Here is a 24,561-nt window from a genome sequence, read left to right on the forward strand (position 1 = left end):
AAAGCGAGGGCGGGGGTCTGAGATAAAATAAACCTAATGGGAACAAATAAACCCAACAGATGAGGAATGTGAGGGAAGCGACGTGACGGATCATCAAACAGGAATTCAGCGACACGCTCTTATTTTGTCATACCTCCCTTGTGTGTGTTCAGGTGAGCAACGGATGCTTCACCTGGGGAAGCAACCTGTCCACGCTGTCCGACATCAACATCCGCATCCCGACAGGTGCTGACCATCACACCTGCGTGGTGGCTACACATGTGGTGTAAACATCCTGACTTCCTGTGTGCGCGCGCTCTCAGGTCAGCTGACCATGATCGTGGGCCAGGTGGGTTGTGGGAAGTCGTCGCTGCTGCTGGCCATGCTGGGCGAGATGCAGACCATCAGCGGGCGCGTCCACTGGAGCAAGTAAGTCCCACGCGGCCGGCGAGTGTTGCGCTTCGCCCGTTTGAACGGAAGGAGACTAACTGAGCCGTGGCGTGAGCGTGCACGTGTATTAACACCAGCTTCTGACCTCCTGCCTTCTCGCCGCATCAGGCTGCCTGATAGCGAGACGCTCCACCAGGGGACGTTCAGGTACTTCCACCTCATCTCACTCCATCCATATTGCTTCTCAGTGGCGGGCCGTGCGTTTCCCACCTAGGCCTTCAGCGATGTGCGACTTCAATGATGACCTCTCCAAATACCATCATTGATGTCGCCACATGATCATTGCCGGAGAAATACTATACAGGAACACATTTACTGAGCATTGAATCACATCAACAGTGTACAAAACGGGTAATTTTCTGGCACATTTAAAAATGAATAAACCCGCATCAGCAATTAAAACATATCTTATGTGGTACGGTCAAAATTAAAATTGCAAAAAAACATATTAAATGTGAAAAAATAAAGAAATTAAATATTTGAACTCACAATTTGTAGGACCCCTTCGATGCCGTATAAGCCAGTGGTACCGCTCGTAGTCCCTTGATTGGAGTGGAAGTGGTGGGCGTTTTGCCATTTCATCGCCGCTGAGCTAGCTTTGTCTCACAAGATGTAGTTTCTCTTTAAATATCCTTCTTGAAAATCAATCAATCAATCAATGTTTACTTATATAGCCCTAAATCACAAGTGTCTCAAAGGGCTGCACAAGCCACAACGACATCCTCGGCTTAGATCCCACATCAGGGCAAGGAAAAACTCAACCCAATGGGACAATGAGAAACCTTGGACGACCGGTGCAATGGACGTCGAGTGGATCTAGCATAATATTGTGAGAGTCCAGTCCATAGTGGATCTAACATAATAGTGTGAGAGTCCAGTCCATAGTGGATCTAGTTAATATTGTGAGAGTCCAGTCCATAGGGGATCTAGTTAATAGTGCGAGTCCAGTCCATAGTGGATCTAGTTAATAGTGGGAGAGTCCAGTCTATAGTGCATATAACATAATAGTGAGAGAGTCCAGTCCATAGTGGATCTAACATAATAATGTTAGAGTCCAGTCCATGGTGGATCTAGTTAATAGTGTGAGAGTCCAGTCCATAGTGGATCAAACATAATAGTGTGAGAGTCCAGTCCATAGTAGATCTAGTTAATATTGTGAGAGTCCAGTCCATAGTGGATCTAGTTAATAGTGCGAGTCCAGTCCATAGTGGATCTAGTTAATAGTTTGAGAGTCCAGTCTATAGTGGATCTAACATAATAGTGAGAGAGTCCAGTCCATAGTGGATCTAACATAATAGTGTGAGAGTCCAGTCCATAGTGGATCTAACATAATAGTGTGAGAGTCCAGTCCATAGTGGATCTAACATAATAGTGAGAGTCCAGTCCATAGTGGATCGAGTTAATATTGTGAGAGTCCATAGTGGATCTAGTTAATAGTGTGAGAGTCCAGTCTACAGTGGATCTAACATAATAGTGAGAGAGTCCAGTCCATAGTGGATCTAGTTAATAGTGCGAGTCCAGTCCATAGTGGATCTAGTTAATAGTGCGAGAGTCCAGTCTATAGTGGATCTAACACAATAGTGAGATAGTCCAGTCCATAGTGGATCTAACATAATAGTGTGAGAGTCCAGTCCATAGTGGATCTAACATAATAGTGTGAGAGTCCAGTCCATAGTGGATCTAACATAATAGTGAGAGAGTCCAGTCCATAGTGGATCTAACATAATAGTGAGATTCTAGTCCATAGTGGATCTAACATAATAGTGAGAGTCCAGTCCATAGTGGATCTAACATAATAGTGTGAGAGTCCAGTCCATAGTGGATTTAGTTAATATTGTGAGAGTCCAGTCCATTGTGGATCTAACATAATAGTGAGAGTCCAGTCCATAGTGGATCTAACATAATAGTGAGAGTCCAGTCCATAGTGGATCTAACATAATAGTGTGAGAGTCCAGTCCATAGTGGATCTAACATAATAGTGTGAGAGTCCAGTCCATAGTGGATTTAGTTAATATTGTGAGAGTCCAGTCCATTGTGGATCTAACATAATAGTGAGAGTCCAGTCCATAGTGCATCTAACATAATAGTGAGAGTCCAGTCCATGGGCTCTGGGAATCACTAATAAGCCGGAGTTCTTTGAACGCAGATTTCTTGCCGGGACATATGGTACAATACAATCAGCAAGATAGGCCTTGCAAATATATATCTGCCACCTAATCAACGTTTTGTTCTTCTTTGTGGGTTTAAAAAGTGATTTATCTGCTAGAAGTGCAACTTGTGATTGGATACTCACTTTGGAGTGACAAGTGAGTATCCAATCACAGTCTCGTTAACGTCAGGCTACCTAGATAGGCTACTGACAACAACTTGTGATCTGATTGGCTATCGCCACTGTCTATCAACTGTATGCGTTCTCAAATTTATCCGCTAATGATCCGCCGCGGCTCAAACCGGTGAGTATCCAATCGCAGGAGACGTAAATGGGATTGATTGATTGATTGATTGATTGATTGATTGATTGATTGAGAAGTCTATTGACATCTTAAAGAATTTAATCCATGTAATGCTTTAAAAAAGGCAAATGGGTGGCACAAAAAGCCAAAAGGCTTGTTTCCATTGTGGTCCATGTCACGTTCAAGGTGAGGCCAGCTAGATTGGCTATGGCAATTATCTATCAACTGTATGTGCCCGTTCACTTACAGTGCACAAACATTGTTGATTCTCAAGGCAGATTTGGTACAGCATGGCAACATAAGCTAGCTGAATTCTGATTGGATACAAACTGTAACCTAAAAATAACAACGCTGGAAGGAGCATAATATGACATGAAGAAAATATGAATACGTTTACATATTTAGGGAAAGTCAATTAAAACATAATTGTATCTTCAATTATGATCATGATTTCTGGCCAGCAGAGAAGGCCTTGCTGCTTCTCTTACGTAACCTTTCCTAAAGCCCCGCCCCCCTTCTGGACAGTCAATGACAGAACCTAGTTACCCGAGGAGGGACTATGACAGCATCACTTGCCCGGTGTCTCCTTTCTGGGTGGAACGTTCAAGTCTATTAGCGCAGCTTGCGTCTTCAAAGTTTGCTCGTCGCCACGGGAAACTCATCAATCTTCACAAACCGAGCATTTAGAGCAGGCCTGGGCAATTATTTTGACTAGGGGGCCAAATTTAGAGAACAAAAAATGTGTCTGGGGGCTGGTATATCTATTTTTTAAGGAAAACTAATACAAAACCTCACAATAAAGTCTGATTGAATGCTAAAAACATTATGACAGACCGCCTTAAAGGGGAACATTATCACCAGACCTATGTAAGCGTCAATATATACCTTGATGTTGCAGAAAAAAGACCATATATTTTTGTAACCGATTTCCGAACTCTAAATGGGTGAATTTTGGCGAATTAAACGCCTTTCTAATATTCGCTCTTGGAAGCAATCCGCCATTTTCTCAAACACCGAGTCAAATCAGCTCTGTTATTTTCCGTTTTTTCGACTGTTTTCCGTATCTTGGAGACATCATGCCTCGTCGGTGTGTTGTCGGAGGGTGTAACAACACGAACAGGGACGGATTCAAGTTGCACCAGTGGCCCAAAGATGCCAAAGTGGCAAGAAATTGGACGTTTGTTCCGCACACTTTACCGACGAAAGCTATGCTACGACAGAGATGGCAAGAATGTGTGGATATCCTGCAACACTCAAAGCAGATGCATTTCCAACCATAAAGTCAAAGAAATCTGCCGCCAGACCCCCATTGAATCTGCCGGAGTGTGTGAGCAATTCAGGGACAAAGGACCTCGGTAGCACGGCAAGCAATGGCGGCAGTTTGTTCCCGCAGACGAGCGAGCTAAACCCCCTGGATGTCTTGGCTCACACCGTCCCTTATGCCATCGAAGATGATCAAGAGAAGAATATCGACCCTAGCTTCCCTGGCCTACTGACATGAGGGTATGTCTACAGAATATATTAATTGATGAAAATTGGGCTGTCTGCACTCTCAAAGTGCATGTTGTTGCCAAATGTATTTCATATGCTGTAAACCTAGTTCATAGTTGTTAGTCTCCTTTAATGCCAAACAAACACATACCAATCGTTGGTTAGAAGGCGATCGCCGAATTCGCCCTCGCTTTCTCCCGTGTCGCTGGCTGTCGTGTTGTTTTCGTCGGTTTCGCATGCATACGGTTCAAACCGATATGGCTCAATAGCTTCAGTTTCTTCTTCAATTTCGTTTTCGCTACCTGCCTCCACACTACAACCATCCGTTTCAATACATGCGTAATCTGTTGAATCGCTTAAGCCGCTGAAATCCGAGTCTGAATCCGAGCTAATGTCGCTATAGCTTGCAGTTCTTTCCGCCATGTTTGTTTGTGTTGGCATCACTATGTGACGTCACAGGAAAATGGACGGGTGTATATAACGATGGTTAAAATCAGGCACTTTGAAGCTTTTTTTAGGGATATTGGGTGATGGGTAAAATTTTGAAAAAAACTGCGAAAAATAAAATAAGCCACTGGGAACTGATTTTTAATGGTTTTAACCCTTCTGAAATTGTGATAATGTTCCCCTTTAAAAACGGAATGGAATGTTTTTGTTTTTTTCTATGAACGCTAAAACCCTGAATATTGAGAACATATGAACGTCACACCCCCTCTCCATCCACATATTTTACAATCAAGCCAAATGCAACAAAAATGCAACAAACACAGCGAAATATGAACATGAAGGGTAAAAAAAACATCTACAATCTGATATATGTGATACATCACTAAGCTTTAGAACTTTCTTGTAAAAATCTCCTTCCACGTCTGTCCCTGACACCCACATTTCAGGCTCTGCAAACACTCTGTGGAAACGCTCTCCACCCGCACTGCTTGCACTGCAAAAAGACAGTGTTCAAAAACAAGAAAAAAAAATACAAAAATGAGGGGTATTTTACTTGAACTAAGCAAAATTATCTGCCAATAGAACAAGACAATTTGGCTTGTCAAGACTTTCCAAAACAAGTAAAATTAGCTAACCTCAATGAACCCAAAAATACCTTAAAATAAGTATATTCTCACTAACAACAAGTGCACTTTTCTTGGTAGAAAAAAAAAAGAGGGCTTTTTTGCTCAATATGTTGAAAAATATTCTTAAATTAAGTAAATGCTAGTGCCATTATCTTGACATAATGATATGCATTACATCATCTTTTTTTTTTCATGCTTGAAATAAGAAATGATTACTTTAAAAAAGTAGTTTTATACTCGTGAGTGTTGATGACACAGCTTTGCAACAGTTGATATTCTAGTTTCAAGCATGTTTTACTCAATATAGGTCATCACATCTCAGCAACAAGCTGTAATATCTTACTGAGATCATTTAGGACCAAAACACTTAAAACAAGTAAAACACTCGAACATAAAATCTGCTTAGTGAGGAGAATTAATTATCAGACAGAAAATAAGCAAATGTCACCCTTATTTGAGATATTTCATCTTACTTAGGTTACAGTTTTTGCAGTGTGGTGCCTCGTCTGACCTGCTGTGACGTATATTACCATAGTAACTAGTAGGGTTGTACGGTATATGGGTATTAGTCAGTGACGTGCGGTGAGGTTGATGGCTGGTGAGGCACTGACTTCATCACAGTCAGATTTACAAACATATGAACCCTAAAGAGTATCTTATTCACCATTTGATTGGCAGCAGTTAACGGGTTATGTTTAAAAGCTCATACCAGCATTCTTCCCTGCTTGGCACTCAGCATCAAGGCTTGGAATTGGGGGTTAAATCACCAAAAATGATTCCCGGGTGCGGCGTCGCTGCTGCCCACTGCTCCCCTCACCTCCCAGGGGGTGATCAAGGGGATGGGTCAAATGCAGACGACAAATGTCATTACATCTAGTGTGTGTGTGACAATCATTGGTACTTTAACTTAACTTTAACTTTACACATACAAACTGTAGCACACAAAAAAGCACATTTAATTAAAAAAACGTTATTATGGTCTTACCTTTACTTAGAAATTAAGTCCATGCGCCGCAACTAAAGCCCTCACTTAAACTTTCCACGTGCAAGATTGAATCTATTTAAAAAAGTGTAACCGAGGGTTTATAAATGTGGCCTATACTGTATGAAACTACAAAATAACAAACACGGAGGCTCCAGTTTACACGAGGACCACTTTATTTACCTTCTTTCAAAAACCTCCGCAACGTGACATCACTTCCGCTCTTAGCGCCTTCAAAATAAGAGCTCAAGGCATATACTGTATAACAGCGCATAACAGGAACTTAACATTACAAAGAGGAAAGCCCATGAAAATAGGTTACAAAAGTTATTTAATAAGAAGCCAAAAAGTGCAAAAACAATAATGTTCGTGTTGAAGGAGTTGTGAATTAGGTACACCTGCAGTCTGCAGGTGTATCTAATGTTGTGTCCCTGCAGTCATTCACAACTCCTCCAACACCAACATTATTGTTTTTGCACTTTTTGGATTCTTATGAAATAATTTTTTTAAATAGATTCAATCTTGCACGTGGAAAGTTTAAGTGTGGGCTTTAGTTGATATAACAATTCTACGGCGGGGGTGCAGGAGGCGAGCCTCAGCCAGTGCGTCTTTTGCAGCCGTTTTATGATCGCTCAGCACAAGAAATGCTTTACGCACATACAGTTGTTGACAAAATACACTGTACATTATATACCTCAGCTAACTAAACTATGGAAATGTATAATATAATTCATATAGCAATACAGTCTCACTGCACAGCAGGCCAGCAGTTAGCCGAGTCATTGCGCAATCCATGTTGAGGCACTGAGTGACGTGCCTCAACTGGCTGCTGTTCACCGCACCGTCTCTTCTCAGTATTTGAACGGCAAATGTGAAAATTCAGCGATTTTGAATAAAAATCATCTAAAACTGGTGAAGTTAAATGGAAAATAACTTTATAGTATAATCACTGGATAATTATAACAATTAAAAACATTTTTTTTCTTTTTACAGTTTTTTTTTCTCCATGATGGCAGGTGAGGCCACGTCACCGGTATTAGTATAGTACCGCGATACTAATGAATCATATTCGGTACCATACCGCCTCTGAAAAATACCGGTCCGCCACACCCTAAGATTCTTGCTTAAAATAAAGCCAATAATGCAATTTTTTCTGGTCCCCTTTATTTAGAAAAGTATCGAAATAATATTGGTACCAGGACAACACTAGTCACTAAAATATCACGCAAAAGCGCAGATTCCAAGCATGTAAAGACTTAGTACAGTTGAAGACTTACGGTCATTAGAAAACATGACAGCACATCATAATGGCAGCTACACTTTCCATCTTAAACATCTAAAAAAAATATTTGGGAATGTCCGGCGGGCCAGATTGAAAAGCTTAACGGGCCGCATGTGGCCCCCGGGCCTTAATTTAGACCCAAGCCGGCACCTCACTCCGCCCAATCGAGCGCAAACACGAGGCTCCGCCCAGGTGATGTTAGCATGTTAGCACAGGTGTTAGCGCCAGGTGGGGGGTCAGTGTGTACTCACGCTAAAAGTGCTGCCTTTGACAGCTGCTCAGAGGCGGAGGAGGAGGGCCACGACCACGTCGGGAGGTACCACGTCGTCTTCCTGTGATCCGTCTTTATCCTCATCGTGCTCTGTGTGCATGCCTGCCCTTAATTAACTGAGTGACTAGTGCATGAGTCTCATTGACATACATCATACAGGACGTGGAGGTGTACTATTTGGGTACAATTGGAGGTGGATGTGTAATTAACTGAGTGACTAGTGCATGAGCCTCATTGACAAACACCTGTGTTTTTCAACCCTTTTTGAGCCGAGGCACATTTATTGCGTTGAAAAAATGCGGAGGCACACCACCAGCAGAAATCATTAAGAAATGTAACTCAGTTGACAGTAAAAAGTCGTTGTCGTAATTGTTGGATATGACTTTAAATCATAACGAAGGGGGTATATTGTAGCGTCCCGGAAGAGTTAGTGCTGCAAGGGTTTCTGGGTATTTGTTCTGTTGTGTTTATGTTGTGTTACGGTGCGGATGTTCTCCCGAAATGTGTTTGCCATTCTTGTTTGGTGTGGGTTCACAGTGTGGCGCATATTTGTAAGAGTGTTAAAGTTCTTTGTACGGCCACCCTCAGTGTGACCTGTATGGCTGTTGACCAAGTATGCTTGCATTCACTTGTGTGTGTGAAAAGCCGTAGATATCATGTGATTGGGCCGGCACGCAAAGGCAGTGCCTTTAAGGTTTATCGGCGCTACGTACTTCTCCCTACGTTCGTGTACACAGCGGCGTTTTAAAAAGTCATACATTTTACTTTTTGAAACCGATACCGATAATTTCCGATATTACATTTTGAAGCATTTATCGGCCGATAATATGGGCAGTCTGATATTATCGGACATCTCTAGTTGATTGTCATGTTCAGATGTACATTGTGGACGCCGTCTTTGCTCCACAGTAAGTCTTTGCTGTCGTCCAGCATTCTGTTTTTGTTTACTTTGAAGCCAGTTCAGTTTTAGTTTCCTTCTGCATAGCCTTCCCTAAGCTTCAATGCCTTTTCTTAGGGGACACTCACCTTTTGTTTATTTTTGGTTTAAGCATTAGACACCTTTTTACCTGCATGCTGCCTCCCGCTCTTTCCGACATCTACAGAAAACAAAATATTTTTAACCCAAATAGGTGAAACTAGATAATCTCCCACGGCACACCAGATTGTATCTCGGCACAGTGGTTGAAAAACACTGTCATACATCATACAGGACGTGGAGGTGTACTATTTGGGTACAATTGGAGGTGGATGTGTAATTAACTGAGTGACGAGTGCATGAGTCTTATTGACATACATCATACAGGATGAGGAGGTGCATTATTTGGGTACAATTGGAGGTGGATGCAATCATCTCGTGTTGCTTCATGCGTCATGAACATGACCCCCTTTTGACCTCCTTACTGCCAGCCCATGTGTAACCATGTCATCCATCCTGACCTGTGGAGCAGATTAGTATCAAACCTGAACTTCTTTCACTGTGTGTGTTCTCACTGTGACCCGCTCGCCTTCCACTCCCACGATGAGCGCAGCAAGAACAGGTACTCTGTGGCCTACGCTACCCAGAAGTCCTGGCTGCTCAACGCCACCGTGGAGGAGAACATCACCTTTGGAAGCCCCTTCAACAAGCAGAGGTGCGCCCTCATCTTCTTTGCTTCCATGCAATGTTCCCCTCTAATTCAGGGATGTCAAACTGGCACTTATGGCTGCCATCAGAGGGCCGCTTGTAACAGGTCTGTGTACCTTCCATTCATATTATTTCCAATTCTGAAACGCAAAGCAAAAAACTAATTAAGGGCCGTTTTTCGATTTTTTTTTTCCCATTATTATTATTATTTTTTTTTTTTGTCCTGTCCAGCTTCTCAGGCAAATCATATAGTAGATGTAGATGATCTATATCGGCTGTTCTGATTTACTTTACAAAAGAGAGGATACTTCTCTTGTTGCCTTATTTGTATTTGACTTTATTAAATGTATTTATATTATCATTTGGTGCAGCCGGGCCGGAGCAGGAGGGGATAGAAAGAGAAAAAAAGGAAGACAGAGGGGTAATTGTGGGGACAAGAGGGGGATAAGACAGAGAGACAAAAACAACAATAACAACAACAACAATAGAACAACATCAGCAAATAGGATATGTACAAATATGATGGTAAAAGTTAGCGAAATAAATAATAATACAGAAATGACAATGAGCATTATTACACTATAAATGGAGCAATACACATAACAATTTTTAGATTTTTTTTAATTATATATGGCAGATTTTAAAACAAACAAAAAGGGTTTATTTTCATTAAAATATTGCCATAAAATTGGATTTTGTGCTGTTTTCCTTGTATGGACATTAATTTTTCCTGATAAACACAAAAGTCAAATATTTGTTCATCCAAAATGCAAAAAAATCTGTGTGATGACAAATTGAACCAGAAGCAGTATTTTAGCTTTTCTTTTGCGTTTAGCATGTTCTTAGCATAACGCTAACACCTTTGTTCAGCAGGAGTCTTATTGTCGTTTTAAAAAAAAGGGTCATTAAGTTGTTGTCCAACTTTTGTTTCAGAAATGAAAATAGAAAAAATGGCCCGAAATGTGTTTTTTGATTTGCATTTAAGAATTGGAAATAGAATTAACACAAGGTACATGAACTGTAGCAGCCAATAATGTATGAATTTGCCTCTGGATTTCATTGTTAATTATATAAATTGTTTTAAGTAGACTGTCGATTTTACAGTAAAAACTTTACATTTACAAAATGTTACTGTAAAATAGTTTTTATTTTTATTTCTTACAACATTTTACGGTACCACTGTTTTTGTTCTTTACGGAGAAGTGAAGTGAATATTTATATAGCGCTTTTCTCTAGTGACTCACAGCGCTTTACATAGTGAAAGCCAATATCTAAGTTCCATTTAAAGCAGTGTGGGTGGCACTGGGAGCAGGTGGGTAAAGTGTCTTGCCCAAGGACACAACGGCTAGGATGGCGGAAGCGGGAATCAAACCTGGAACCCTCAAGTTGCTGGCATGGTCACTCTACCATCCGAGCTATGCCGCCCCTAAGCAGGCAGCTTAGTTGCCAGAATTTTACTATTAAATATACATTGGTTTTTACAACATGATATTGTTAATGGAAAAAAGAGTACAAGTTCCTTTTTTATTCTGGCAACTTAGCTGCCAGTTTTTCTACCGTAAAAACAAATGTATCATTTTTCCATTTACAGTAATACACTGTAAAAACAATATTTTACAGTTAAAAAAATGGCAGCTCAGTTAACAGAATTTTAACTAAAAAAAATTTTCATTTTTTTAAATTTACAGTAAAATGCTGTAAAGAACACCGTAAAATGTATTGATTGATTTATTTGATGGGTAGTTTGATTTAAAGGTAAGTATTTTTATTTAGACTAAAACATGTTTGGAAAGTATGATAATATACTGTACTATTTGTTGCAATATTGGATACTATTAAAGTTTAAAAGGTATGCAATTTCAAGCAGTAAATATATTTTTTCTGTCAAAATGGAAAAAATCTATGACATTTAGTGAGAAAATATGAAGTACTTTATTGACACATATCATTTCCAGGTGTTTGCCAGCCAGATAAAATGATGTCGCGGGCCAGATCTGGCCCCCCGGGCCTTGAGTTTGACACCTGTGCTCTGATTTTTAATGTATGTGAGCAAAAAAAGTAAAAACTCCCTGATCATTCAGTGCAGCACATGTGAGCAACATCAGACGTGCACACTGTGGCCACACCAAACCTGACATCATAACAGTTTAAGTGTTTTATTTTAATAATCAAATGACCTTTTTTTTTTCTAATATAAGTGATGTGGCCCACTTAAATGAACATAACAAATACAGTCTTGTTTTTCATGAGCTGTGTGCTGTAGTGTTTTATGCCTGGGTGGGGGTCAAGCTTTGGGAAGAATTTGAACCCCTTTCAGAGATCACATTTAGTCCCGCTTAACATATCTTTTATTAGCATTCCTGTACTCTAGTAACAGCATTACGTGATTAATACGACAAATTAACATTCTAAATAAATGACAGTAGAATAAGCACATCAGTTTGGGGAGTCATAGTGTAACTGTCTGGAATTGACACTTTGTGTGGTGTTATAGTTATCCGACTTTTTGTGTGGCCCTAATAATAATAATAATAATAATAGACTTTATTTGCAAAAGCACTTTACATTGAGCAAACAACCTCAAAGTGCTACAGTGTATTAAAAGATAATAAAAATAAAAACTAGAACAGCCTAATAGCTAGAACTCGCACGCATATATCTAAAAAAAAAAGAGGCTTTTTTTAAAAAGAAGGGTTTTTAAGTCTTTTTTTAAAAGCATCCACAGTATGTGGTGCCCTCAGGTTTTCAGGGAGAGTGTATTAAAACATAAAAAGATCATACAAATGAATTAAAATAAAAACTAGAACAGCCTAATAGCTCGAACTAGCACGCATATGTCTAAAAAAAATTTTTTTTTTTTTTAAAAAGAAGGGTTTTTAAGCCTTTTTTAAAAGCATCCACAGTCTGTGGTGCCGTCAGGTGGTCAGGGAGAGTGTATTAAAAAATAAAAGATAATACAAATAAATAAAAAATAAAAACTAGAACAGCCTAATAGCTAGCACTAGCACGCATATATCTAAAAAAAAAAAGGCTTTTTTAAAAAGTAGTTTTTAAGCCTTTTTTAAAAGCATCCACAGTCTGTGGTACCCTCCGGTGGTCAGGGAGAGTGTATTAAAAAATAAAAGATAATACAAATAAATAAAAACTAGAACAGCCTAATAGCTAGCACCAGCACGCATATATTTAAAAAAAAAAAGGCTTCTTTAAAAAGAAGGGTTTTTAAGCCTTTTTTAAAAGCATCCACAGTCTGTGGTGCCCTCAGGTGGTCAGGGAGAGTGTATTAAAAAAATAAAAAGATAATACAAATAAATAAAAATAAAAACTAGAACAGCCTAATAGCTAGAACTAGCACGAATATACCTAAAAAAAAAAAAAAAGGCTTTTTTAAAAAGAAGGGTTTTTAAGCCTTTTTTAAAAGCATCCACAGTCTGTGGTACCCTCAGGTGGTCAGGGAGAGTGTATTAAAAAATAAAAAGATAATACAAATAAATAAAAACTAGAACAGCCTAATAGCTAGCACTAGCACGCATATATCTAAAAAAAGTTTTTTTTTTTTTAAAGAAGGGTTTTTAAGCCTTTTTTTAAAGCATCCACAGTCTGTGGTGCCCTCAGGTGGTCAGGGAGAGCGTTCCACAGACTGGGAGCGGCGGAGCAGAAAGCCCGGTCTCCCATTGTTCGTAGCTTTGTCCTCGGAGGTTAGAGGAGTTTAGCCTGTCCGGAGCGGAGGATTTGGGGGTGAGCAGTTCTTTGAGGTAGAGGGGTGCATTTCCATGGAGACACTGGTAAAGTGCGCTGAGTGCGTGCGTCCGCCCATCTCCAGAACTCCATTACCACAAATAGATTGCCGACCTGTGGGGAACCTCACATTAAGTTTTTCCTAGCATAATGAACAATTGTGATTTCACTTTGGATGAAAAATAATAGTGATTATTATTTTGGCCATGATGGCGCAGCCTGATGCATTGGTGTGTGTTGCCAGGTACAAAGCGGTGATCGACGCCTGCTCTCTCCAACTGGACATCGACCTTCTTCCTTTCGGAGACCAGACTGAGATCGGCGAGCGAGTAAGGAGCGTTCTCGGCCCACCCGCATGTTGTTTCCGCTCCTGACCAGCGTTGCGCTTCCTCGCCAGGGCATCAACCTGAGCGGCGGGCAGCGCCAGAGGATCTGCGTGGCTCGGGCGCTCTACCAGAACACCAACATCGTCTTCTTGGTCAGAAGAGAAGTGTTGCTAATGAGGGGAAACTGAATCAATTGAATTAGATTAGTCAGAGGGAGGATGACATGTTTATGTTGCATCGCCCCTGTCGCCGTGACAACGTCAGCTTCCCTTGCACTGATAGTGATCTCGTAAAGCAAATGTTCGTCACGTCATTTGCTTGGGAAAAGGGCAGCAGCAGACGACCGGACGATGCATTCAGTGACCTTGCGTGATTATTCCTTTCCTTGCATCTCAGGACGACCCCTTCTCCGCACTGGACATCCACCTGAGCGACCACCTGCTGCAGGAAGGCATCCTCAAGTTCCTGCAGGACGACAAACGAACGGTGGTTCTGGTCACGCACAAGCTGCAGTACCTCATCCACGCCGACTGGGTGAGAACTCGGGACGTCTACAAACGTGTGTCCGTAGGGCCGTGTTTTGATGACGCGCGCATGTTCAGATCATAGCCATGAAGGGCGGCTCTGTGCTGAGGGAAGGAACTCTCAAGGACATCCAGACTCATGACGTGGAGCTCTACGACCACTGGAAGACGCTCATGAACCGGCAGGACCAGGAGCTGGAGAAGGTCGGCGCCGCCCCCAACATACTTGCCAACCTTGAGACCTCCGAATTCGAGAGATGGGTTGAGGTGGGCGGGGGTGGGGGGGCCATTGTGGCCCTAATAATAATAATAATAATAATAATAGATTGTATGTGTAAAAGCACTTTACATTGAGCAAACAACCTCAAAATGCTACAGTGTATTAACAAATAAAAAGATAATAAAAATGAATAGAAATAAAAACTAGAACAGCCTAATAGCTAGAACTGGCACGCATATATCTAAAAAAATAAAGAAGGTTTTTTAAGCCTTTTTTTAAAAGCATCCACAGTCTGTGGTGCCCTCAGGTGGTCAGGGAGAGCGTGCCACAGACTGGGAGCCACAGTGGTTTGGTGGTAGCGGGGGAGGGGGGGTGTATATTGTAGCGTCCCGCAAGAGTTAGTGCTGCAAGGGGTTCTGGGTATATTGTTCTGTTGTGTTGCGGTGCGGATGTTCTACCGAAATGTGTTTGTCATTCTTGTTTGGTGTGGGTTCACAGTGTGGCGCATATTTGTAACAGTGTTAAAGTTGTTTATACGGCCACCGTCAGTGGGACCTGTATGGCTGTTGACAAAGTATGACTTGCATTCACTTATGTGTGTGTAAAAGCCGCATATATTATGTGACTGGGCCGGCACACTGTTTGTATGGACAACCTCAAAATGCTACAGTGTATTAAAAAAATAAAAAGATAATAAATAAAAACTAGAACAGCCTAATAGCTAGAACTAGCACACATATATCTAAAAAAGAAAAAAGGCTTTTTTAAAAAGAAGGGTTTTTAAGCCTTTTTTAAAAGCATCCACAGTCTGTGGTGCCCTCAGGTGGTCAGGGAGAGCGTTCCACAGACTGGGAGCCACAGTGGTTTGGTGGTATATTGTCGAGTCCCGGAAGAGTTAGTGCTGCAAGGGGTTCTGGGTATATTGTTCTGTTGTGTTACGGTGCGGATGTTCTACCGAAATGTGTTTGTCATTCTTGTTTGGTGTGGGTTCACAGTGTGGCTTATATTTGTAACAGTGTTAACGTTGTTTATACGGCCACCGTAAGTGTGACCTGTATGGCTGTTGACCAAGTATGAATGGTATTCATTTATGTGTTTGTAAAAGCCGCATATATTATGTGACTGGGCCGGCACGCTGTTTGTATGGACAACCTCAAAATGCTACAGTGTATTAAAAAATAAAAAAATAATAAAAATGAATAAAAATAAAAACTAGAACAGTCTAATAGCTAGAACTAGCACGCATATATCTAAAAAAAAAAAAAAAGAGGCTTTTTTAAAAAGAAGGGTTTTTAAGCCTTTTTTAAAAGCATCCATAGTCTGTGGTGCCCTTAGGTGGTCAGGGAGAGCGTTCCACAGACTCTGAGCCACAGTGGTTTGGTGGTATATTGTAGCGTCCCGGAAGAGTTAGTGCTGCAAGGGGTTCTGGGTATATTGTTCTGTTGTGTTTATGTTGTGTTACGGTGCGGATGTTCTACCGAAATGTGTTTGTCATTCTTGTTTGGTGTGGGTTCACAGTGTGGCGCATATTTGTAGCAGTGTTAAAGTTGTTTATACGGCCACCCTCAGTGTGACCTGTATGGCTGTTGACCAAGTATGCGTTGCATTCACTTGTGTGTGTAAAAGCCGTATATATTATGTGACTGGGCCGGCACGCTGTTTGTATGGAGAAAAAGCGGACGTGACGACAGGTTGTAGAGGACGTAAAGGCAGTGCCTTTAAGGCACACCCCCAATATTGTTGTCCGGGAGAAATTCGGAAGAATGGTTGCCCCGTGAGATTTTCGGGAGGGGCACTGAAATTCGGGAGTCTCCCGGGAAATTCGGGAGGGTTGGCAAGTATGCGCCCTAACGAGAGTTTCTCCTTCTGGGCTTCTGATTGGACCTCCTGACTTGTGCTCGCCCAGCAGGACATCGAGCAGGACAGCCAAACCACGATGGAGAGGAAGACTCTCCGCAGGGCTTTCTACTCCCGAGAGGCCAAGAACCAAGTGGATGACGAAGATGAAGGTAAAGGTCTAGATCGGGAATTGCTTCGTTTGGATCACTTGATCTCGCTTGCAATCCAGAGGAAGAAGAGGAGGAGGAAGATGACGACAACTTTTCCACGACCACGAGCAGAAGGTCGAAGGTCCCGTGGAAGGTGACGCTGGCGCACGTGAGATGTTCTCGCTCAGCATCCGTTGATGCAAGAACATCTCCCTCTTCTTCTCAGGTGTGCTGGTGCTACATGTCCTCTGGTGGCTTCTTCATGGTCTTCCTCATGGTGTCCTCCAAGCTCCTCAAGCACTCGGTCATCGTCGCCATCGACTACTGGTTGGCCATCTGGACCTCCAAGTCCAATCAGAGCGTAGTGGAAGGACCCAACGGAACGTGCCAGTTTCAGGTTCTCAGCCGCAACGCCACGTTCCCCGGCTCCTCGGACTCTGAGGTGCATTATCGCCGACATCTCTGTTTTTAAAACCTCAGACCAGCGCCTCGTCTGTACTTAGGCTCTGTGTGTGTGTGTGCAGGATCCCATCTACCTGACCGTCTTCATAGTCCTGTGTGCGGCCGGGATCACCTTGTGCCTCATCACCTCCCTCACTGTGGAGTTCCTGGGTCTGTCAGCGGCCACCAACCTTCACGACAACCTGCTCAACAAGATCATCCACGCTCCTCTCAGGTAGGAGGAACTAGGGGTTTAACGGTACACAAAAATTTCGGTTTGGTACGTACCTCGTTTTAGAGGTCACGGTTCGGTTCATTTTCAGTACAGTAAGAAAACAACAAAATATAAATTTTTTGGTTATTTATTTACCAAATTTTTAAACAATGGCTTTATCCTTTTAACATTGGGAACACTGTGATAATTCTGCCCACGTTAATCAACATTAAACTGCATCAAGTTGTTGCTCAGATTAAATAAAATGACAAAACTTTTCTTCTACATATAAAAAGTGCAACATTGAACAGTTTAAAGTCAACTCATCATGCTTAATTTATTACAGCATTTGGGAAGCCTGTAGTTGATTTTTATTATGTAAATGTTATATTTTTATCAACATGTGGTAGCAGGGACCCTGCCATTCAAAACGAGGCTGCTGCATTACTAATGATTCATGTAACTATAGCTGAAAAAATAGTACAATAGCAATAGGAGAGACTATTCATCCCTGAACACCATGGAGTTCATGTAGTCCAGGGGTCGGCAACCTTTACCAGTCAAAGAGCCATTTTGACCAGTTTCGCAAATTATAGAAAACAATGGGAGCTGCAAAATTTTTTTGAAATTTTAAATGAAATAACGCTGCATACAAAGTTTTTTTTTTGCTTTGTGCTATGTATTAACCAGGGGTCTCAGACACGCTGCCTACACCTTTATATGAAATTTGAAAGCTGGTGCGGCGCGTGGGTTTTAAATGAATGGCGCTTGCCAGCGTCATGCGTGCCGTGATGGCACAGCATATAGCACCCACTACTACCAGCGTGCCTGATCAGCCACACGTTGCATGGCGTTTCTGCTTGCTCACGTAGGTGACAGAAAGGCATACTTAGTCAACAACCACACAGGTTACACTGACGGTGGCGGTATAAAAAAAACTATAACACTCTTACTAATAATGCGCCACACTGTGAACCCACACCAAACAAGAATGACAAACACATTTCGGGAGAACATCTGCACAGTAACACAACATAAACACAACAGGACAAATACCCAGAATCCCATGCAGCCCTAACTCTTCCGGGATACATTATACATACATTATATATGGGGTGGGGGCGGGGTTTGATGGTAGCAGAGGTGTATAATGTAGCCCGGAAGAGTCAGTGCTGCATGGGATTCTGGGTGTTTGTTCTGTTGTGTTTATGTTGTGTTAAGGTGCAGATGTTCTCCCGAAATGTGTTTGTCATTCTTGTTTGGTTTTGGTTCAAAGTGTGGCGCATTATTAGTAAGAGTGTTAAAGTTGTTTTATATGGTCACCATCAGTGTATCCTGTGTGGCTGTTGACAAAGTATGCCTTGCTGTCACGTACGTGTGCAAGCAGAAGATGTATATTGTATAAAAAGTGTTGGGCTGGCACGCTGTTAATACAGATTGTAGAGAGCGCCAAATGTTGTACCATCATGGCACGCCCTTATTATAGCTGTAAGGGTGAAAATCGGTGAGTATTAATCCCGGGAGTTTTCTGCGAGAGGCACTGAAATCCGGAAGTCTCACGGGAAAATTGGGGGGTTCAGCAAGTAAGCTGCTGAGCCGCATCAGAGTGATCAAAGAGCCGCGGGTTGCCGACCCCTGATGTAGGCTTAATGATGCACTTACATTATTATATCAACTATCAGAGACAGAAACTCTTCATTTAACATAATGTCCTTTTTTGCTGCTTCAACACAGCTCAATCAACACAGAAAAAGGTCAAGTGAAATAACAGACAGACAGGGCTTTGCTGTCCGTAACACACACACACACACATACCGCAAAATGAGCTAACGTTACGCTAAAAGCGAATTAGCCTTCACGTCAAGCCAGGACTGCGAGCGAGCTGAGCTGCCTTTTATATTTCTAGAAGGTCAACGGGCTCATAGTGATGTTACTAGTAGTTGACTGGGAGGTGTTTATTATCATTTGGGGAGAGTCCGCTGCCTGATGATTACCTGCTAAACGCTAAACACTGACTACATGCGCTCTGAATACGCACTGCTGATTGGCTGTTACAGCTCTGGTTGTGTGGGTGGGACAATGCTGGGTGCTGTGTAGAAGACTGACAGAGACAGACGCAGAAGGAAGCGGAAGCGGCTACTTAATATGTTCGTGTGGAAACTCGTTGGGTACACCTCCGAACCGAACCGAAACAGTTCAATACAAATACACGTACCGTTACACCCCTAGGAGCAACACATTTGGCATCAGAGGAGCCTCGACTAGTGATTCTTCTCTCCTCAGGTTTTTTGATATCACCCCACTGGGGCAGATCCTCAACAGGTTCTCCGCCGACACCAACATCATCGACCAGGTTTGACGTGCTCCCCGCGTTGTTTTATACAAATCCGAAAAAGAACGAGCGGACGTGAAGGATGCTTCTGGTCCTGCAGCACATCCCCCCGACGCTGGAGTCCTTGACCCGGTCCACCTTGCTGTGTTTGTCTGCCATCGGGGTCATTTCCAGCATCACACGATACTTCCTCATCGCCCTGGTTCCCCTGGCGGTTGCCTTCTACTTCATTCAGAAGTACTTCCGGGTGGCTTCCAAGTGAGTTCAAAGTTCAGACTTCGGTGTATGTCATGCTCAGTGGATCCTTCTGGTGCACCCACAGAGACCTGCAGGACCTGGACGACTCCACCCAGCTTCCTCTGCTCTGTCACTTCTCCGAGACCGCTGAAGGTCTCACCACCATCAGAGCCTTTAGGTAACCTTTTTTGTCCTAACCAATGAGGGTTTACGCCACAGGTGTCAAACTCAAGGCCCGGGGGCCAGATCTGGCCCGCCACTTTATTATTATTATTATAGAGGTTTATTTGAAATAGGGACATATACAAAAACATAGTCATCTGAAACTGTTATCCAATGTATGCATCATAGTGTTTGTAGCCAAAGCTAATTTACAACACTTGTCCCCAACAACAACAACACAGAACCAACATCATTAAAATAGGAAAATAAAAAATAGAATAAGGAAAGATGAGTCGATAATAATGATAATAGAAATAATACAAAGTGCAAACTAGATAAAAGCCAATAATAATAATAACACAGACAAAGTGCAGACTAGATAATAGGGATGTCCCGATCCGATATTTGGATCGGATCGGCTGCCGATATTTGCTAAAAATTGCGTATCGGCAAGGCATGGGAAAATGCCGATCCAGATCCAGTTTAAAAAAAACTCCAGTCCGTGTTTTCCAACGCACCGATTTAAATAATACATTCCACTTTTCTGCTGCTCCCTAATTTCCGTTCCGCATTTTCCAGCACACCTTCAACACATCCACAGGTCTGTGAATTCTCACGCAGTTTCTTTTAGCTGCTGGCATTACACGACAGGCTCTTCTCACTCTTTCCTGTGTCTCCCTCTCACAGACAGCAAGTGCACCTTCTTACACACGTCACATACTGTCACGACATACGTCACATACTGTCACGTCATACGTCACATACGTATATGTCCTCCCCGAGCAGAGAGGTAGCAGCATGGCTAACGTTAGCTGTGATGCTAGCGCAGCCGTGTGACCAACCTTCCCTCCAAGGTGCGCGCCTGCAGCAATTGCGCACTGCCCAAGCGTCCTCTGCGCACGGCAAATCTATACCACGCGCAAAATCAAATAAAAAAAATAAGCGCATAACAATTTTCGACACACGGACACGACAGAAAACTGTTTTCGTCATCATTGTTCAAATATTGTAATGTCTGTCGAGACGCTTATCTCTATTCGGTGCCACACGTCCACACCATCAAAATGCCGAGGCAATTATTTCCACATCTACACCGTATGAAAAAAATAGTGATTTTTTTTTTAGTTGTGATTTCCTTCTCTGCATGAAAGTTTAAAAGTAGCATATATTAATGCAGTATGAAGAAGAATGTTTTAATGTAGACATGCAAGCCTTGAAAGAAAATTTTGAAAATCAAGACTACATTTCCTGCAAATGGGTGCATTTCTACCCTATATTTTAACTTTAGATTTATTCTCATATCAAACTCTTTTGGCTGTCTCTTTGACTCTTACATCCGGCGCCCCCCTCCACACCCTGGATTATAAATAATGTAAATAATTCAATGTGATTATCTTGTGTGATGACTGTATTATGATAATAGTATATATATGATAGTATATATCTGTATCATGAATCAATTTAAGTGGACCCCGACTTAAACAAGTTGAAAAACTTATTGGGGTGTTACCATTTAGTGGTCAATTGTACGGAATATGTACTTCACTGTGCAACCTACTAATAAAAGTCTCAATCAATCAATCAAAACCCATAGAATCATCATACTGCTGTGATTATATGCATCAAGTGTTCATTCAAGCCTAAGGCAAAATATCGAGATATATATTGTGTATCGCAATATGGCCTTAAAATATCGCAATATTAAAAAAAGGCCATATCGCCCAGCCCTAGTTCAATGATGCCATTTCTGTTTGTCATGTATAATTTTGTCTATTTTGTGTTTATCCTTGAATAAACAGGTCAATTTTTTGTTACCAACCATTGTGTATTATTCAAACTCCCCTAATTCAGCTGGCTAGTTGTTATCAAGAGTACTAAAACCCTTTTCAACATGATTCTGACAACTAAGTAGGCTAAATAACTTTAAACTTTAATACATGCTCGGATAGGACAGTATCGGTCAGTATCGGTATCGGATCGGAAGTGCAAAAACCTGGATCGGGACATCCCTACTAGATAAAAACCAATTAGTAAAAACTAAACATGGATACACGATTGTTGCTCAACAAGTGACAAGTGCAGGTATACTTTTCAAAGTGTCAGGTAGAGAGTTCCATAGTTGTGGTCCTTTTTATTGAAAAGGCAGTCTGGGCAAAAGATGTTCTACGGAATGGAACACAACAGTTGCCTTTTGACATTGCTCGGATGGTAGATCTGGTACCACTTTGCAGTCTTGTAATTACCTTGCAGAGCAATTAGGGAGCAGAGTTATCCCAGCATTTAAAAACCAGTTTGACTGTGTGTAACAAAAAATAAATTGGTAAAACTCAAAATATTGTATTTGGTTCAAATTTGGCAATGATGATATCGTATACTCTTCTTGTCTAGGACATCAATTAATGTGGCCTGCGAAAGACTGAAAACATACTTGTACTGCATGCAATTGCATATATAATTAAAGCTGCAAGCAGCGTTGGACGGGACGGACTTTTGCTGGTGTTTCCTGCCTTTACCCATTCAACATATCTTTACCTGCACATTACCTACCTTCCCTGCATCCTGGGGACACACTGGTGCTTCTTTCTTTCACCCATACAACATATCTATGTAATCATGTAATTTAACCTCTGCATAGTAAGGTCACGCTCGTATTTCCGGCCTGTACCCATTCAACATATTTTCATCCGCACATTACCTACCTTCTCTGCATATTGGTGTCAGACTTGTGCTTTCTGCCTTTACCCAGTTAACATATCTTTACCCGCACAGTACCTACCTTCTCTGCATTGTGTGGTCACGCTGGTGCTTCCTGCTTTTAAGCGGCCATCTTGAGACAGCAGCAGCACCAGCGCAGTGGTTCTTTGAAGGCTCGTAAAATCAAAACCGGAGCAGTATATAAAACTCTTTCGTCAACTTTTAATCAGAAGGGTTCAATCTCTCTCCTGTGCTAGTTTGAAGCCGACACGACAAACGCGCTCAGAGGAGATAATGTTTAAAAAAAAGGTGACTGTTTTGACCCCACTTTTGTTTTGAAGAGGGAATTGCAAACTTCCTGTTGATTTTTGCTGGGGGTTGTCAATTTATGAAATGTAGGTCTAAGTGAGACCTACATAGAAGTTTTTGTTTCATGTCTCTAAGACATTCCTACTGGAAGTTACAGTCAGTTTTGTCTGAGTTTTCTTCCTTGGAGCAGTTGTGTCTGTGTTTTCTTCCTAGGGGGCGCTAGAGCGCAATTTTGAGTTTTGGGGTTGGGTTTCTTTATTAGATCGCAATTTTTGCCAGTCCTGATGTGTGTGTCGAGTTTGGTGAGTTTTGAGGCATGTTAAGGGGGTCAAATTACAGCTCAAAGAGGCAAAAGTGACTGTTTTTACTAAAATGTTGTTTAGAAGGGGGAATTGCCAACTTCCTGTTGATTTTTGCTGAAAGATGTCAGTGTATGAAATCTAGATTTTGTTTCATGTCTCTACGACATTCCTACCGGACGTTACAAGCAGTTTTGTCTGTGTTTTTTCCTAGGGGGCGCTAGAGCGCAATTTTGAGTTTTGGGGTTTGGTTTTTTGATTAGATGGCAATTTTCGCCAGTCCTGATGTGTGTGTCAAATATGGTGAGTTTTGAAGCATGTTAAGGCGGTCAAATTACAGCTCAAAGAGGCGGCGGAATAATAATAATAATAAAACGCACAAAATACAATAGGGTCCTCTGTCCCAAAGGGACATTGCGGTCCCTAATAAACTTTAATATTATCTAATAATGTAAGAAATATTACATTTTATTGCAGACCTGGGCAAAATAGGGCCCGCGGGCCACATGCGGCCCATTAATATTTTCAGTCCGGCCTACCGGACGTTATACATTATTTATTTAGACCTTTAACATCAAAGCTGTTGTAGTTATTATGATGTGCAGTGTTGTTTTTAAATGACACTAAGTCTTGAACTATAGAAAGTTGTTGAAATCTGCACTTTTGAGTGTTATAGGAGTTATTACGGTAATCTAGGTCACAGCAGCTCAAAGTGGGCGGGGTTTGTTTACAGAGCAGCCAGCCCCAAATGCATGTGTCAGGAACAGAAGTGGAAGCACATTTGTACAACAAATGTCTGCATAAAAGTGATAATATATCATATTGTAGGTGTTTATTACCCTTTGCATTCATATTTTGCGGTTTGTTACATTTTTGTTGTGTTTTGCTTGATTGTAAAAGATACACAACGATAGAGGAGCTCGTCTGAGAAGTAAAATATGTTCATATGTTGTTAATATTCAGTCTTTTATTGTTCATAGTTAATATTGTAAATCCCACTTTCTTTATTTTCATGTACATTTTGGGTGTCCCATTCAGTAAAAAACTGTAAAATTCCATTCCGTTTTTTTGAGGTGGTCTGTTATAACTTTTTTAGAACTCTTTGACAGTGTTTTTCAACCACTGAGATTAAGTAATTTCCCCTATTTTTGGTTAAAAAAAGTTTACAAACCAGTAATTATAATCCGCAAATAATGTGCCGTTGTTGAGTGTCTGTGCTGTCTAGAGCTCGGCAGAGTAACCGTGTAATACTCTTCCATATCAGTAGGTGGCAGCAGGTAGATAATTTCTTTGTAGATGTCGGGAACATGGTTTGTCGTGATTATAATATGCGGGAGGCAGCGTGCAGGTAAAAAGGTGTCTAATACTTAAACCAAAAATAAACAAAAGGCGAGTGCCCCTAAGAAAAGGCATTGAAGCTTAAGGATGGCTATGCAAAATGAAACTAAAACTGAACTTGCTGCAAAGTAAACAAA

The 24,561-nt window shown here is 41.5% G+C and overlaps 1 protein-coding gene across 11 annotated transcripts in view; it reads left to right on the forward strand.

Moving 5' to 3' along the window:
* Positions 1–24,561, forward strand: part of abcc9 (ATP-binding cassette, sub-family C (CFTR/MRP), member 9) — a 115,304-nt gene that overhangs the window by 57,241 nt on the left and 33,502 nt on the right. For 3 of the 11 annotated variants that reach the window (XR_009815322.2, XM_061961300.1, XM_061961302.1), the window contains 16 exons: positions 153–225; positions 303–408; positions 538–576; positions 7,985–8,026; positions 9,511–9,612; positions 13,585–13,669; positions 13,738–13,818; positions 14,063–14,200; positions 14,269–14,394; positions 16,317–16,419; positions 16,479–16,552; positions 16,625–16,840; positions 16,923–17,074; positions 19,337–19,406; positions 19,486–19,643; positions 19,708–19,800. Coding sequence is in view for 9 of the 11 variants with exons in the window: in XM_061961300.1 (XP_061817284.1) it covers positions 153–225; positions 303–408; positions 538–576; positions 7,985–8,026; positions 9,511–9,612; positions 13,585–13,669; positions 13,738–13,818; positions 14,063–14,200; positions 14,269–14,394; positions 16,317–16,419; positions 16,479–16,552; positions 16,625–16,840; positions 16,923–17,074; positions 19,337–19,406; positions 19,486–19,643; positions 19,708–19,800 (1,658 nt within the window). In the remaining 2 variants the exon portion in view is untranslated. The remainder of the gene's footprint in view (positions 1–152; positions 226–302; positions 409–537; positions 577–7,984; positions 8,027–9,510; positions 9,613–13,584; positions 13,670–13,737; positions 13,819–14,062; positions 14,201–14,268; positions 14,395–16,316; positions 16,420–16,478; positions 16,553–16,624; positions 16,841–16,922; positions 17,075–19,336; positions 19,407–19,485; positions 19,644–19,707; positions 19,801–24,561) is intronic. The other 8 variants (XR_009815323.2, XM_061961307.1, XM_061961308.1 and 5 more) reach the window with 5 other exon arrangements.

Source organism: Nerophis lumbriciformis, linkage group LG05, assembly GCF_033978685.3.
Source record: "Nerophis lumbriciformis linkage group LG05, RoL_Nlum_v2.1, whole genome shotgun sequence".
NCBI lineage: Eukaryota > Metazoa > Chordata > Actinopteri > Syngnathiformes > Syngnathidae > Nerophis > Nerophis lumbriciformis.